The sequence below is a fragment of the Carassius gibelio genome, chromosome B23 (assembly GCF_023724105.1).
Source record: "Carassius gibelio isolate Cgi1373 ecotype wild population from Czech Republic chromosome B23, carGib1.2-hapl.c, whole genome shotgun sequence".
NCBI lineage: Eukaryota > Metazoa > Chordata > Actinopteri > Cypriniformes > Cyprinidae > Carassius > Carassius gibelio.
Window position 1 is genome coordinate 11291841 of NC_068418.1, and position 16424 is coordinate 11308264.

General features: G+C 37.8%; 1 protein-coding gene across 2 annotated transcripts in view; it reads left to right on the forward strand.

Annotated features, from left to right (window-relative positions):
- The window catches only part of LOC128011456 (plexin-B1), a 78696-nt gene that overhangs the window by 54272 nt on the left and 8000 nt on the right, over positions 1-16424 (forward strand). Inside the window, exons 5-28 of one of the 2 annotated variants that reach the window (XM_052593891.1) lie at positions 410-538; positions 1355-1455; positions 1583-1715; positions 2564-2720; positions 3709-3817; positions 4377-4485; positions 5350-6033; positions 7158-7292; positions 7531-7653; positions 8469-8562; positions 8637-8803; positions 8976-9127; positions 9293-9398; positions 10745-10881; positions 11182-11361; positions 12354-12549; positions 12660-12902; positions 13836-14012; positions 14103-14251; positions 14893-14993; positions 15097-15314; positions 15436-15614; positions 15730-15796; positions 16076-16222. In XM_052593891.1, coding sequence (XP_052449851.1) covers positions 410-538; positions 1355-1455; positions 1583-1715; positions 2564-2720; positions 3709-3817; positions 4377-4485; positions 5350-6033; positions 7158-7292; positions 7531-7653; positions 8469-8562; positions 8637-8803; positions 8976-9127; positions 9293-9398; positions 10745-10881; positions 11182-11361; positions 12354-12549; positions 12660-12902; positions 13836-14012; positions 14103-14251; positions 14893-14993; positions 15097-15314; positions 15436-15614; positions 15730-15796; positions 16076-16222 — 3993 coding nt within the window. Of the gene's footprint in view, positions 1-409; positions 539-1354; positions 1456-1582; positions 1716-2563; positions 2721-3708; positions 3818-4376; positions 4486-5349; positions 6034-7157; positions 7293-7530; positions 7654-8468; positions 8563-8636; positions 8804-8975; positions 9128-9292; positions 9399-10744; positions 10882-11181; positions 11362-12353; positions 12565-12659; positions 12903-13835; positions 14013-14102; positions 14252-14892; positions 14994-15096; positions 15315-15435; positions 15615-15729; positions 15797-16075; positions 16223-16424 lie in introns of both variants that reach the window. The other variant, XM_052593890.1, reaches the window with a different exon arrangement.

Below are 16424 nucleotides of genomic sequence, written 5' to 3' on the forward strand. Positions count from 1 at the left end.
CTGACTGGGTGGAGTGCGTGAGCAGCTCACGGTGTAAGGTGTCTGAGACTCTTAAGCAGGATACCTGCTCTTCTGATGGGATTCTCAGTATTCTAATCTTGTTTGCTGAAATCGACCCCAGTCGTGATAGAATTCAAGAGGCATTAGGCACCTCTCTCAGATCCTTGTACGTCGTTTTCCTTTAACGAGACTTTGAATGGCTCTAGCGCTAAACCATTTCAGCAGACACTTTCAGCACTTTTAGTTAGACCTGTCCACATCCAGCTCTCCTCGCGTCTCCGAGGTGTCCTGTTTCAACTGATGTAGTTTTAGAAGCCTAAATATTCAATTAAACCTTGAGGAAGTTCTTAGGAGCCGTTGTCAGGTTACTCTTTGAAACTCTTTATTTATTTATTTGGTCTCTTGTTAGGTGTTCCTGGGTGACTCAGGAGAGGTGAAGAAGTACTCCACCCTTCCCATCCAGCCTGGTTTGGCCATCAACGGTGACTTACTGCTGGATTCCACCCAGAGACACGTCTACATCATGACCAGCCATTCTGTGAGCTCAAACATCATGTCATTAGCACACTACCAGTCAAAAATAATAATTAAAAGTTTTTTTTTTTAAGTCTCTTATGCTTACTAAGGCTGTATTTATTAGCTATTGTGAATTCAAATTGTAATAACAGTTCATAATATCAAATAATTGCTAAATTAATGCATCTTATTAATAATTAATTATTAAACAGTTAATATTTGTGCAGTAAATCAGTATATGAGAATGATTTCTGAAGGATCATGTGACACCGAAGACTGGAGTAATGATGCTGAAAATTCAGCTTTGCATCACAGAAATAAATTACATTTTAAAATACATTCAAATGATTTTAATAAAAACGATTTATGAGGTCGGTACATTTTGAATGTTTCCAGCACATTTTAACAGTTCTTTGATAATACTGATAACTGTATCAATCAATTTATCAATCATGATAGGAAATGTTCAAACCGTTACATTTCTAATTTGCATAAACATTTCCATAAATTAGCTAAAATGAGCGCTTCCCCTATCAGGTTCACACTTACTGCCATGCCCACTCAGCTAGATCAAGAAACACATAATAGCAATACACCAGAAACAGAACACAGTAAAACAGTAATGGAAGACAACTTTAATTTAATCATTTGTATGATCTCCAAATAAACACACTGCACAATTTCCACTCACAATCAGCACACACATGTGGTAAAGTGCAGATATGAAGTGGGTCACGATCACGTTCACCCATATGCCTGGAGTGGAAACACTGGGTCATTGCTGTGTCCGTGTGCGATGTGTGAATAAGTGATTTCTCCCGCTGTGCCGTGTGGTCAGGTGGAGAAGAGGCCTGTGGCAGAGTGTGACAAACACACTGATTGCACTTCCTGTCTGGCAGTGAAGGACCCATACTGCGGTTGGTGTGTTCTTGACGGCCGGTGAGTTTCATCTTGTAATTCCCGCTTCGGACTGCAGTTTTTCAGTTTATTTTGGGAGTATTTCTCTCTGTCTGTCAGTTATCTTGCTCATCCTCCTGTCTGGTGTGTTTTCTCCGGGCTCCTCCAGGTGTGGGATGCGTTCAGACTGCAGGCTGGGCTCGGTCGAAGGTCACTGGCTCTGGAGTTTCGATGAGCAGCAGCAGTGCTTGAGAGTGGAGTCACTGAGCCAATACAACGCCAGCCTTGGAGAGCAGAAACAGGTATGAAGTCAGTCATTCAGTCAGAAATGGTGATAAACTGGGACGTTTTAGAGCAACATCAAAATTCAGTCCTTCTTTAACCAGTAAGCCTAAAATTAAACCCTGCAATATTTCAGATAACTTCTTTCATAAACTAGCATTCAACATTTCGGGATTATAAGAGGTTTTATGTTTTTTAAAGAAGTCTCTTATGCACCTCAAGGTTTAAAACACAGTGAAAACAGTAATATCACAGTTTGTACAGTAATGCTATTGCAATTTAAAATGACTGCTTTCTTTTGTAATGTATGTTGAAATGTAATTTATTCCTGTGATGCAAAGCTGAATTTTCAGCATCATAACTCTTCAATGTCACATGCTCCTTTAGAAATCATTATAATATGCTGATTTGCTGCTCATGCAGAGTACATAGCAAACATGTTTTATTCTTATCAATGTTGAAAAGAGTTGTCCGGCTTAATTTTTTTTTTTTTTGTTGGAAACTGATGCATTTTATCTTGATTCTTTATTGAATAGAAAGTTCAAAAGAACAGCATTTACTGAAATAGCAATCTTTTGTAACTTTTAATCAAATCACTGCATCGTTGTCAATTGTTTCTATGTGTTTGAGTTAGCATATGGTTACAGTAATTAGACTCTAAGCTAGCAGACTCTGTCTCTGCACTCCCTTATGGGATAATTCACACATTATCTTGCCTCATTTTTTATGCTTAAAAGCTTTTTCCCCAGTCAGTGTAATTTTTATTTAACTCTTCTGTAAGGGATGCTTTTCGAATGAATTAATCAAAGCTATATTGATTGTGAGATTATAATCATGGTTAATATGTTTCTTGTGTGCGTGTGATTAGATTGCTGTGGGTGTCCCGGGTTTGCCCAGTCTGTCAGAGGGTGACATGTACTCGTGTTTCTTTGGAGACGCTGAAACAGCTGCTTCGGTCCAGGGCACCACAGTCACCTGTGCCACTCCTGAGACCCACAGACTCCCAGCGCTGCCACAGGGAGAGGGTGAGGAAACCCAGTAGCGTGTAATGTTGGACATTCTGTGAAACCTCTTAAAAACTGGCCTTAAGGAACTGGTTAACATGTCTAAGAGACTTGTATTCCCATTTTTAGTGAGAATACTTTGTTTTCCCATGATTGTCACTGTGACATTTTCTCACAATTTAGACTGGTTACCATTCAGAAAGTTTGGGGTGACTGTAAAGACAATAATCGTTTTACAAAAAATGTCTGATTCAAATGAATGCTGTTCTTTTGAAGTTTCTATTCATCAAATAAACCTGAAGTGGACTTTGTGCTTTGTAACTTTGCAGATCTTTTTTATGCTCAAACAGCAACATTACAGACTAACTAAAGATGAAAAAATGAAAAAGCATAATAGCACCCCTTTAACATTTAATAATTTAGAAGACGCTTTTATCCAAAGCGATTTAGAAATGAGAACAAAAGAAGCAATCAGACCAACAAGAGAACAACAACAGTATACAAGTGCCATGACAAGTCTCAGTTAGTCTAGCATAGTACACATTAAAGACTGGAGTTATGATGCTGAAAAATCAGCTTTGCATGACAGGAATAAATTACATTTTAAAATATATTAAAATAGAAAACAGTTTGTTTAAATTGTAATAATTTTTTCACATTATTATAACTTTCATTGTATTTTTTATCAAATAAATGCAGCCTTAATGAATACAAGAGACTTATTTCAAAAACTTCTGAAAAATGCAACCAAAACCAAACATTTGAACTGTAGTTCATGACTCTGGAATTTCTGTAATAGTCATGTTCCGGTTTCACTCTGTTCCTCTGTTGGTTTTTCCGCATCATTACTCTTCAATGGAAGCATTCCACTGAAAAGTTAATGATATTACATGAATGACGAAATAAGCTGCGGATGGTGCATTCAGCTTCATATTATAAAGGTTTTGTGTGACCTGATGTTCCAGTGCCGGTTGACCCAGACTCTTCTCATGTTTGTCCTCTATAACAGATTGTGTGTCCGTCACGCTGTCCCTGCGCTTTCGGACGGTCACCATAGCCCTGGCAGACTTCACCTTCTACGACTGCTCTGTGGCGCAGCAGCTCTCTGGCACCAGGCCGTAAGTCACATCAATAAAGCAATCACAAAAATGTAGGACAATGCTAACTAACTAATGTTAACAAATGAAACCTTATAGTAAAGTGGAAAAGTTTTAACCACTTTTAGTATCATGCCATCATCATCATCCAAGAGCAATATTAAACGTCCATTGGTGAGCGGCTGTCATGCGTTGAAGAATGTCCCAGAGGCGTGAGAGGGGCAGGGCAGCTGTCTCGCTCTCCGGACCTCACTAACACATCCCTGATGATTTAACAGCTGTTTCCTACATTCCTGCCATGTCCTCCACCATGACCATCCTCCCTTGCCCATACACCCCTGCAGACAGCCGCTGATGGGGCGGCTCTCCCTGGTGCTGTTTTGATTTGCGATTTGGGAAAGCTGTGAACTCAGCTCTCTGTGGTTTGATGAGTTTAGGGGAGTCATGTGTAATTGTAGAGCTCAGCTATTTTGGATGCAGTGCTGCTTTGCTGTCTTGACCTGAATGCTCAGAGGGATGTAGATGGGTTTAATTCATGCAGTCACTTCTACACGTTTGTTGTTTCCTGCTGTGTTTCTAGGTGTAGGGGCTGTGTGAACAGCCGCTGGAAATGTAACTGGTGCGTCCACCAGCATGTGTGCACTCACCGGTCCGTGTGTGACCGTGGTGCGATCATCTACAACCAGCATGTAAGTTTGTGTTAGTATGTGAGGTCACATCTGTGAGTTTGATATGCTGTGCAATTATAGTGGAGCCCAAAATTATGAGACCAACAGTGAAAGATAATTGTTTCTTATTAAATTAGTCTTTTTTTTCCCCCCGAAACATTTATTTCTATTATTTAAAGTTTGAAATCACAGTTTTTAGTATGGTCTCAGACTTTTAGACTCCGCTGTATGTATTTTTGGCTCCTTTTTGCTTTAAATAACTGTTTTTGGTTCATATAAACTGCCATTTAAAAGAGTGTAGTTAGTAAGACTTTTTCAAACTAATTTAATACTTTTTCAGCAAGAATGCATTGTTACAAAAGATTTCTGTTAAATATATGCTGTTCTTTTGAACTTTGTATTCATCAGAGAATCTTGGGGGGAAAGTATTTTTCCACAAAAATATTAAGCAAAACCATTGTTTTTAACATTGATTATTATGAGTAATGTTTCCAAATATCGTATGAGAATGATTTCTGAAGGATCATGTGACACTGAAGGCTGGAGTAATGATGCTGAAACTGCAGCTTTGCATCACAGAAGCAAATTAGGTTTTAAAATATATTCACACAGAAACACTTCACTTCATAATTATCATAATAGTATTTCTCAGTGTTAAAGTTTTACTGCATTTCTGAATTAAGCTTAGTGATCAAAACCTCTTTCAAAAACATAAATCTTTTAAATGGCAGTATGCATAACTCTTGCTTGTGTGTTTTATGATTTTATAATGGTTTAATTCAGCACCATTGTTTACGGATTTGAGTTGATATTCATTTATTTCAGTTGCCATTTATTTCATTTTTTCCCCTCATTCTTTCTGTTGTGTCCTTTGTTCGTCTAAAGTTTTCGCTCCCCACGTCTGCTCCTCAAACAATAAAAGACTCTGACGTGCACACGTACACCACCTCCACACCCACGACATCGACCCTCTCCATCACTGAGGTGGCCATAACGAGTGAAACCGCTGTCACGACTACCCCTCCGGTGACCCCACCCACTACTCCAGAGCCCACGGCCGCCCCCACCACCACAGCTCTGGAAACCACAACCCCACTCGACCAAACACCCACCACCCCCAACCACGCTACCACCTCCTCTACACACCCATCCAGTGCCACTACAGAGTCAACCGATACCATCACAGAGGCCACCACCCTCTCACAAAATACCTCTTGGGTGGAGGAGAGCATCAAGGTAGGTTTGCTGTCAACACCGACCCCGCAATCATTCGAAGAGCTGGTGGGACGTTCGTCGCGTGAAGAGGCCGCTGAAGTGACGCTGCCTGCGTTGAGAGCTGGGGAAGTGGTGACGATGGGGCCGCTGATTGAAGCACTGCCCTCATCTGCCTCTGAAGTGGTCACCCTCTCACAGACCGAGATGGATATAGATGCTCTTATAGACACGGGCGTCCCTGTGTCGTCAGCCAGCGCCCCCTCTGGTGACGGCGAGGCAGGGCCTGATTCATCCGATTTCCCCCTCGCTCCAGACACAGATTACCAGTCCGACTCGGCTGACCTTTTCCTCCTGGTGAGTGTGGGTCCTCGGGCCAACTCTGCTCGCTGCGGATGCAGGAGGTTGAACGTACCTAAAGTGTAAATTACATGCTTGAATGATGGTGTGTATAAAATTAAATGGATGAAAGCAGTTCTGCTCTATTACTAATTCAACCATAACTATATATTAAAGTCATTTAATGTCACATTAAAGCGATGTTCTGGGTTCATGATGTTGATTTGCACAGACATTCATTTGACTCATCCATCATGAGTTTGAATAAACAAGCCAAAATCTGGGTTACATTAACACACACGCATTTTAAATGGTTCAACCCCAAAAAAGGGAAAAATTCTGTCATTTACTTACCCCTCATTGCAAACTAGAGTACTGAAAATTTAAAAATGAGACGACACCAGCATTCCCTGCGAGCATTTTGAGCGCTGTTGAGTGATTCTTTATATAAAACAGCTGATTTTTTTTTTCCGAAAAAAAAAATAAAAAAAATAATAATATATATATATATAATCTTATGTTTTTTTATAGGCCAATGTTTAAAAGATATGAAAAAACATTGAAAACAGACCTAGTGTGAGCTACATGGTTTTTAACAATTGGTGTATATACTCTTGGTGATGCCATCAGCCCTTGTTATTTTTTAAATCGTGTTTAGCAGCAGAATTTCCCGTAAAAAGAAATAAATAAATAACTGCATTACCCGTTATTCTTCAACAATTCTCCACCAGTCAGGGAATTGAAGCAAGCAAATTTAACCAAAAGAGCACTTCAGTGCCTGCAACACTCCCATGAAGCACCACAAATCACGTAATAGAGTCAGTCTCCCTTTGCTCTCAAACTAGTTCAGTATTTGTAATATTTGTAGAATATGCTATTTCTAGGAGAAATACTTTCAGAACCAGCACTGCTGAGAAGGTGCGAGGAACACTGTTGCATTGTGTTGAACCCAGAACATTTCTTTAATCATTTCATTTGCTTCTGTTGGCTATTCCCCGTCTGTTTTTGTTTTTCATTAAATCTCTGTCTAACACACTCACTTTTGTCGTGCTGTCAGTCAGAAGATGAGGGATACTCCTTTCAGAGCAGTGGTGTGTGTAATAAAGTGTGTTGTCCATCTGTGTGTGTGCGTGTGTGATCAGGAAGAGGAGAGTTTACTCGTGAGCAGAGGTTCTCACGCCTGTCCGTGTGTGGAGGGCATCCAGAGCAGCTCCCTCCTCCCTGTCAATGTCAAGAGAGAGATCACTCTGCTGGGACGCAACTTACACCTCTATCAGGTAACACAAGGTCTTGAGGCTTGTTGGGGCTTGATGGTCTGTGACCCTGAGCATAATGTCTGCTAATGCTCACAGAGACAGCCAGAATCTGTCTGACTGGTATGCACAACACCCAGCTGCGGTTTCTTTATGGGACGTTTAGGGGGGAGTCATCTCTCATTAATTGACTGATGTGCAACAATGTGGAAACTGCACGGGATTCTCAGTGTAGTATGTATGTATGTGTGTGTGTCTTAAGGACAGAGATCTGGATTACCAGTGTGTGTTGGTGATTGAGGGCCGACCGGTGGTGGTGGAAGCTTTTGTGAAGGTGGACGACTCTCAGCCGTCTCTGTTCTTCATTACCTGCCAGCTACACCAGGTCTGCTAGAAATAAAAAGAAATTTGCCACACTGTATTAATTTGAAGGAATTTTCCATATTGATTTGTTTTACAGGTGTTTTGCCTGTATTTTAGCACTTCATTGCGTTGTGTTTCAGTTCATGGAATTGGCAGAAAAAATTACAGAAAATTACCAAGTTTTTTTTTTTTTTTTTTTTTTTTTTTTTTTTACAGTATATATATATATATATATATATATATATATATATATATATATATATATATAAAGCATAATGTGATAATGGACGTCCCATGTCAGTTTTATTATAGTTTTTATTATATATACTCCATGTAAATGTGTGTGTGTGTGTGTATATATATATATATATATATATAAAGCATAATGTGATAATGGACGTCCCATGTCAGTTTTATTATAGTTTTTATTATATATACTCCATGTAAATGTGTGTGTGTGTGTGTATATATATATATATATATATATGTATATATATATATATATATATATATATATATATATATATATATATTATGCTTATATTTTTTGTATTAATATTATTGTACATTTTATAAAACAATATATATATTTTTTTTGTGCTTATTTTGGGACATCAAATTATATTAAATGAAAATGTGAAATGCTGCCTTAGCAACTAGCTGAAATAAAATAAGTTTACTTTTATTATATTGAACTATAATGTAATTTAACAGTAATTTTGTTGCGGTGTCATAGATCATCCATAGAAGCTGGTTGTGGCTTGCATATAAATAACTGTTACACTCTGAAAGTGCCTGTAATGCTTTGCTGATTGTGATTGCATTTCTCTCTCAAAGTACTCTTACTCGGCCGCGGTGGAGGAATACAGGAGCTTGATCTCAGTCAGGAGGAGGGACTCTTTCCAGGTGGATTACCCAGAAGACCTTCATGGTACGTTACCTGCTGTTTGGCCAGGTTTGCATGTGCTGTACTCTGTTTGTGTGACGTGTGTTTTGTGTTTGCAGTGCGGCTGTATAACTGCTCCGTGGGCCGGTCCGACTGCAGTCGCTGTCACACGGCTGATCAGCGGTACGAGTGTGTGTGGTGTGAAGGGTCTCGCTCCAGCTGCGTCTACAGGAGCTCCTGCACCCAACACGTCCAGCAGACCTGTCCTGCTCCTCACATACACACGGTGAGGGGCTCGTCTGTCAGCGTCTGCTTTTTGGGAGCCGTTAATGTTATACTTAGTGTTGTTAAAGAGGCAGTTCACCCAGAAATGAAAATTCTCTCATAAACTTCTTGACCTCATTCTGTATTATGTATTCACTGAGTAAGTTCATGACTGATTTCGTGTTTTCTTGCAGATTGAGCCTCTCTCTGGTCCAGTGGAGGGCGGCACAGTGCTCACAGTGTCCGGCTCTAATCTGGGTCAGAGAGCTGAAGACATCCAGCACTCGGTGACGGTGGCCGGAGTCCCCTGCACGGTCATCCCCGACAGATACGAGGTGTCCTCCAGGTAAATCAGACAGGACTCTGCCGGACTGTGGAGTATGAGAGATATTACTGCCTCTGGTTAATCACACTGTATTATTGGCTTCAGGCAGTTCTGCTCCACAGTGTGTGATGAAGAGTATTGACCCAGTGCCCTGATTAACGGGACATCTCTGTGTGTGTCTGTTAGTATTGTGTGTGAGACCACAGCGAGTGCAGGGGAGCAGAGCGGCCACGTCTCAGTTCAGGTTAAAGGAGGAGGAATCGGGCAGTCTGCCCAGCGCTTCCATTACCAGGTAACCATTCATCCTGCCGGCATCCAGAGGAATAAAAATGGTTTAGCGAGAATGAATAACATGCAAGGAATTCATTTTGTAGTTATTAAAAGGCAGGGAGGTATTTGGCCATTTTAAAACAACTTTGTGCACTGCCGAATGAATTTTCTTAAACAGTGTTTTTGAATTTAATTTATTGTTGTTGTTTATTTATGTTTTATTTTTATTTATTTTTTAAATTGTGAAAGGTATTAAGTTTTTTTTTTTGTCAGTTTATATTTTAAAATTTATTTAAATTTTAAAAGCCATTTTCTTTTAAAGGCAAATGTAGTGTGATTAATGGATCAAAGAATAACATTTAGCAATATTGTGAAATGTAAAAAAATGTTTTTTTTATGTCTTCTAGAATTCAGTCATGTAAATGCAAATAGTTTTTTTATAATTTTTACTGAGGATGTGTAAAAATGTAATATTTATATATATATATATATATATATATTTTTTTTTTATTATTATTATTATTTTTATTTATTTTTTCTGTACAGTTCTGAAAAATAAGTTATTAGTACGTGTATTTTAAAGGTTTTTAGATATTTATACTGGAAAATAAATAAATATCAGGGCTTTAATGCCACACAAATTGAAGGGAAAAAAATGGCACTGAAAAATGAAATATTGTGACATTTAAAAGCAATTTGCTAACTGAATTTTTTAAAGAATGTGTAAATCTTATACTGTTCAATGAAGTAAATGTATATTTTTTGAATGATTTTTAGATATATTTAATGGAAAACACAACCAAAATGAGTTATTCAGGGGCTTTAATAAGATTTTAAATGGCGTGTAGGAGTGCATAAGTTAAAAGGATAATAATACCACACAATGTAAAAGAGGAAACAAAACAAAATATAATGAGCTTTTGTGGTTAAAACAAGGTTTTTTTATTCAAATGGAAACAGTTTACTTAAAGCTTTTATGTATAATGCATTCTAAAAGTAGTTTTAATGCAGAAATGATGCCTTGTAATGCACCTTATAATGCATTGTACAATCTTATACATAATTGTAACCACAGTTAATACATTATAACACTTTTCAATATCATTGTTACACTATCCATTTTAACTTCGGTTATAATTGTTTACGACAAGATATAATGTATTATAATGCACATTATGAATAATTCTAATGCATTATGCCATTTATTATATTGCATTATACGTAAAGGCTTTAAGTAAAGTATTAAAGTACAGTATTAAACATTTTTAGTTTTTTAAATGGAGTGATATAACAGCACAGATGTATGAAGCTTTGTGCGTGTGTGTGTGTGTGTGTGTGTGTGTGTGTGTGCTGTTGTCTAAACTCAAGGACCCAGTGTTATTGGGAGTGTCTCCACTGAAAGGCCCAATGTCAGGAGGCACATCACTCACCATCACGGGACGGGACCTTCTGACGGGCCGTCCCAATGAGATCAGCATCCTGATTGGTGGAGTCCCATGTTACATGTAAGTGTGTAGAGCCCTGCAGTCATAGACAGAAGTCATCAGTAAATCTCATCATGATATCATCTCTACAGCTCATATCATGTCAGCTGATTGTGTTATAAATAATAAATCATCCTTCTGTTAACGCTGCAAGGCTTTGTAGATCTAAAACAGTGCGCTGTGTCCTAAATATATCAATTCATGAATATAATATACCAGATAAGTTAGACAGGATTTATTGTCTTTTATGACTGTTCACGTTTGGTAAGACTAAGTTAGACAGTTGAGAGTGTGTTAAGTAATAAGTCTGTGTGTTATCAGTTCTTCTGAGCGGTACAGCAGTGAACGTGTTGAGTGTGTGACTGGAGGGAGGAACAGAACCGGAGAGAGCGGCGTTACGCTGCGCTTCGGTCGAGCTGAGCGCCATCTACAGGACGTCCTCTATCAGTACACCCCAGACCCCAACGTGACCCATGCTGCTCCCTCCAGAAGCTTCATCAGGTGAGGAACATGACGGGTATTCTCAAGAACTTATGCATAGTTGTATTTATTTGATTTGATTTTTTTATACGAAACTGCAAGTTTTTAAGTATTAAAACTTGTTTTTGAGAGAATGTGTTAATGTTACATTTTTTATTAGTAGATTGAAGAAGGAATTTTAAGTTAGATTTATGCTCCAAGTAAGAAAACAACATTTTACCAATGGATTGAGAAAAATATTTCCTCTGAAAACAAATCAAATCAAAAGGTTATCTTGTTTTAAAGATTTTATTTTATCAAAAGTGCTTGTCCTATCTCTGGGAAATACTCTACTTCGTTTCATTGTATTTATATTAAAACGCTCCAAAAGCTCCTCGGGTAAATAACGTTATATTTTTTACAGCTTAATTATTTTAAACATTTTGCCAGTGGAGTCTTAGAAAATAGTCTAATGAAGTTATCTTGTTTTAAGGATTTTTTCTTATTTTATTTATATATGTATGTGTGTGTGTGTGTGTGTGTGTATATATATATATATATATATATATATATATATATATATATATATATATATTTACATTGGTGAATTGAAGAAGGAAATTTTATGATATATGCTTCAAATGAAAAAAAATATATATATATTTTCCAATGTAGTGATCACATGCTTAATACAATTTAATGAAGTCAATTCTAAAGTCTTAATTTCTTATTTATGTAGTCATTGCTATAAATGTGAGCAGTCATGTTAATGTATTTATCTGACGTCAGATAAAACTTGTTAAGCATGTAAATATATAACTTTATGTTATCTTTATGTCAAACGTAAAAACAAATATGTATTTATCATAAAAGTCTTTATTGTAATTTACAGAAGGGTTATAGACTGGTATTATGGTTTTCGCAGCGTAATATATTAGTCACATTTCACCAATTAGCAAATTAAAGATTTGCTGTATTTTTACAGTGCGTCATTAGTCCAGCATACATAAGAACTAACATGTGTGTTTGTCTAGCGGGGGTCGTATCATTCGAGTGTCTGGCCAGCATCTGGACGTGGTACAAGAGCCTCGGATCCACGTGACCCTGACCCCTCTGGAGAGGAAGAGGAAGAGGAAGAGGAGCAGCGTGGATCCCAGTCTCCTCAGAAGAGCTCGGCGGATCGTCCCAGAGCCCAGCTGTCCTGAAGAGAGTCTCTGTGTCGTCAAACAGGTAGAGTTCACACAAGTGAGTCTGTGCTTGTGCCTTCTCACAGCATTACACAAACTGTCCAGTGCTCACTCCTCAGTTATTGTAACACCTCGTGTCCTGTGGGTGATCAGGTGGAGGAGCGGTGCACAGTGAACAGCTCGACCCTGATCCTGTGTCCCACTCCGGAGGTGGGCCCCGAGGCCCTGCGTGCTGCTGTCAGCGTGCGCTTCCTCCTGGATAACCTGCACTTTGAGTTTGAGGCGGTCAGAGGCAGCCCCTTCAGTTATGAGCCCAATCCTGTCCTTCACAGCCTCAATCAACACGAGCCCAGCAAACCCTTCAGACACAAACCCGGCAGCATCATCTCTGTGGAGGTCAGCAAGATTGGTACTTTGTTATATCAAAAACATAGAGGAACTATACAATTCAAAGCCCCAAAACGAATAACGGTTAATATAACAGAATTATATTATATTATATTATATTATATTATATTATATTATATTATATTATATTATATTATATTATATTATATTATAATAACTATAGTATACTATAGTATAGTATACTATAGTATACTATAGTATAGTATACTATAGTATAGTATAATATAGTATAGTATAGTATAATATAGTATATTATAGTAAAACCATAATAACTACCAAGAATTTCTTTCTTTATAATCACATGAAAAAGTAATGTAATACAAATAAAAAATATATTACAATGAAAATAGTATAGTGTAGTATAGTATAGTATAGTATAGTATAACCATAATAACTACCAAGATTTCTTTCTTTACAATTACTTAAAAAATTGATTTAATACAAATTTAAAAATTTAATTACAATGAATTATTTTATATATTATATTATACTTTATTATATTAAAACCATAATAACTTCCAATATTTCTTTCTTTACAATTAAATAAAAAATATATTTAATACAAATGTAAAAAAATTAATTACAATTAATTATTTTATTTTTTATTTTATTTTATTATAGTATAGTACAGTATATTAAAACCATAATAACTACCCAGATTTATTTCTTTACAATTAAATAAAAAACAATTATTGAATACAAATAATTAAAAAAATTACAATGAATTATTCTATTCTATTTTATTCTATACTATTTAATGAAATTATGCAGTTAAAAATATTGCATTGTGTTACAAAGCATACTGTAACTCCAGAATGGATTCTTTTGTCTTCCGTGTATTAATGCACAACAGATTAATTTGTTATATACACTTGATTGCACACAAAAATGACAAGCGCTTTGTCTGAATTTGGGTTCTAGGGGGAGAATCTGGACCTGGCCATGTCTAAGGACGAGGTGGTTGCTCTGATCGGTGATGGAGAGTGTGCTGTGAAGACTCTAACCAGAAATCACCTGTACTGTGAGCCTCCATCACTGCAGCCGTCAGTGACCGCGCTGAAGAAACAAGAGGCCAGCGACACGCTCCCAGACTTCACTGTACGCCAGCCTCTACCTCTCCTCTTTTGTGTTTGTGCTGTTTCCCAACGATACGGTATGGAAATCAGTTTCTTGTGTGTGTTTGTGTAGGTGAGGATGGGGAATCTGAACTTTTCTCTGGGACGGGTGCAGTATGAGTCTCAGGGCCCCGCTGCGTTCCCTCTGGAGGCCCAGGTGGGGGTCGGGGTGGGCGCCTCCATCGTGGCTCTAATTGTGCTGGTTATCGTGCTCATATACAGGTATTCCCATACAGATTATACAATTTATTACTCATTTTAGACTTGCATTGGGATCAAAAAGTCTGAGAAATTATTAATACTGTGTGTGTGTGTGTGTGTGTGTGTGTGTGTATATATATATATATATATATATATATATGTGTGTGTGTGTGTGTGTGTGTGTGTGTGTGTGTCTATATATATATATATATATATATATATATATATATATATATATATATATATATATATATATATATATATATATATATATATATATATATATATATATATATATATATATATATATATATATATATATATATATGTATAGGTGTTATTTGTTAACATTAGTTAATGTATTAACAAACAATGAACAATGCATTTATTGTTTATCTTTACTAATGTTAGCTAATAAAAAAACAGTTGTTCATTGTTAGTTCATAGTTCACAGTGCATTAACTAATGTTAACAAACTTGTGATTTTAAAAATACATAAGTAAATGCTGAAAATAACTAAGATTAATAAATTCTGTAGAAGTATTGTTCGTGTTCACTAATGTAGTTACTTAATGGTAACTAATGAACCTTATTGTAAAGTGTTACCTTTATATTTAATATGTGTTTGTGTGTGTGTGTGTGTGTGTGTGTGTGTTTAACAGGAGGAAAAGCAAGCAAGCACTAAGAGACTATAAGAAAGTCCAGATCCAGCTGGAGAACTTGGAGACGAGTGTCCGAGACCGCTGTAAAAAGGAGTTTACTGGTCAGAAGCTCCCACATAAACATCAGCCAGACTCGGACAACATGCTTGAAATGTCTTTATAATAAACCGTGTGTGTGTGTGTGTGTGTGTGTGTTATGTGCAGATCTGATGACTGAGATGATGGATGTGTCCAGTGATCTCATGGGCTCTGGGATTCCAGTCCTGGATTATCGTAAATACTCTGAGAGGATTTTCTTCCCCGGTCACCGTGATTCTCCTCTGAGACGGGACCTTGATGTTCCCGCTTGTCGCCGGGCCACAGTGGAGCAAGGCCTGGTTCAGCTCTCCAACCTGCTAAACAGCAAACTGTTCCTCACCAAGGTGGGCTTTCCTTAAACCCTTGAGGAAGAATTATTCAAGCAGCCAAACTGGATTATATGGATCTTTAAGGTTTTAGGGCTGGGTGTGTCCTCATCTCATATCCTCATATACTTCCCTACAGTTCATCCACACTCTGGAAGCCCAGCGGACCTTCTCTCCACGGGACAGGGCGTATGTGGCCTCCCTCCTCACGGTGGCGCTGCACGGCAAGCTGGAGTATTTCACCGACATCCTAAAGACTCTGCTCGGTCACCTGGTGGAGCAGTACACCACTAAAAACCCCAAACTCATGCTGCGCAGGTCTGTAGGGATGCGTCTGTTTGTCCGATTTTAATTCAAATCTCTGTAATCATGAATACACTGCTGGTAATTGTGGTATCATTGATTCTCAGTGGAAACCTCTCATGTGTTGCAGGACCGAGTCCGTCGTGGAGAAGCTGCTGACTAACTGGATGTCCATATGTCTCTACACCTTCCTCAGGGTGAGGGACGCTTGTTCTGCTTTGGGTTTGGTTCACAAGGACTTAGTAATGATTCAATGAAATGGAGATTTACTACTAATCACAGAACCGGCTTTACTGACGAGACACGCATGATAATTGCATTCGACTGTGGTACACATGCCTTTTTGCTGTGAAATCTTTACTGATTTTTATCAAGTAAACATATAACTTTTATATTGTTAGTAATATTTGCATGACTCAATGCAAGCATAGCTCTGTATTTCATATTTCATGCCGTGTTTGTTTGTCATTTGGCAGGACACAGCAGGTGAGGCGTTCTACATGCTGTTCAGAGCCATAAAGCTCCAGGTGGATAAAGGGCCAGTGGATGCTGTCACAGGCAAAGCCAAATACACGCTCAATGACAACCGACTGCTGCGGGAGGACGTGGAGTACCGCACACTGGTGAGACACACATGCGGAAATTATCTTTATACTAAAGTGTCATGCATAATCTAGATTTAAAAAAATACTGATATTTTACTGTTTCTTTATGTGTTTTTGCTCAGCGGCATCATTTTCAATCTAATAACTCGTTCACACATGACTTGTAACATGACAGAGTCCTTAACAAAAAAAAGAAAAGAGCAGTAGGATGTGAAACTTT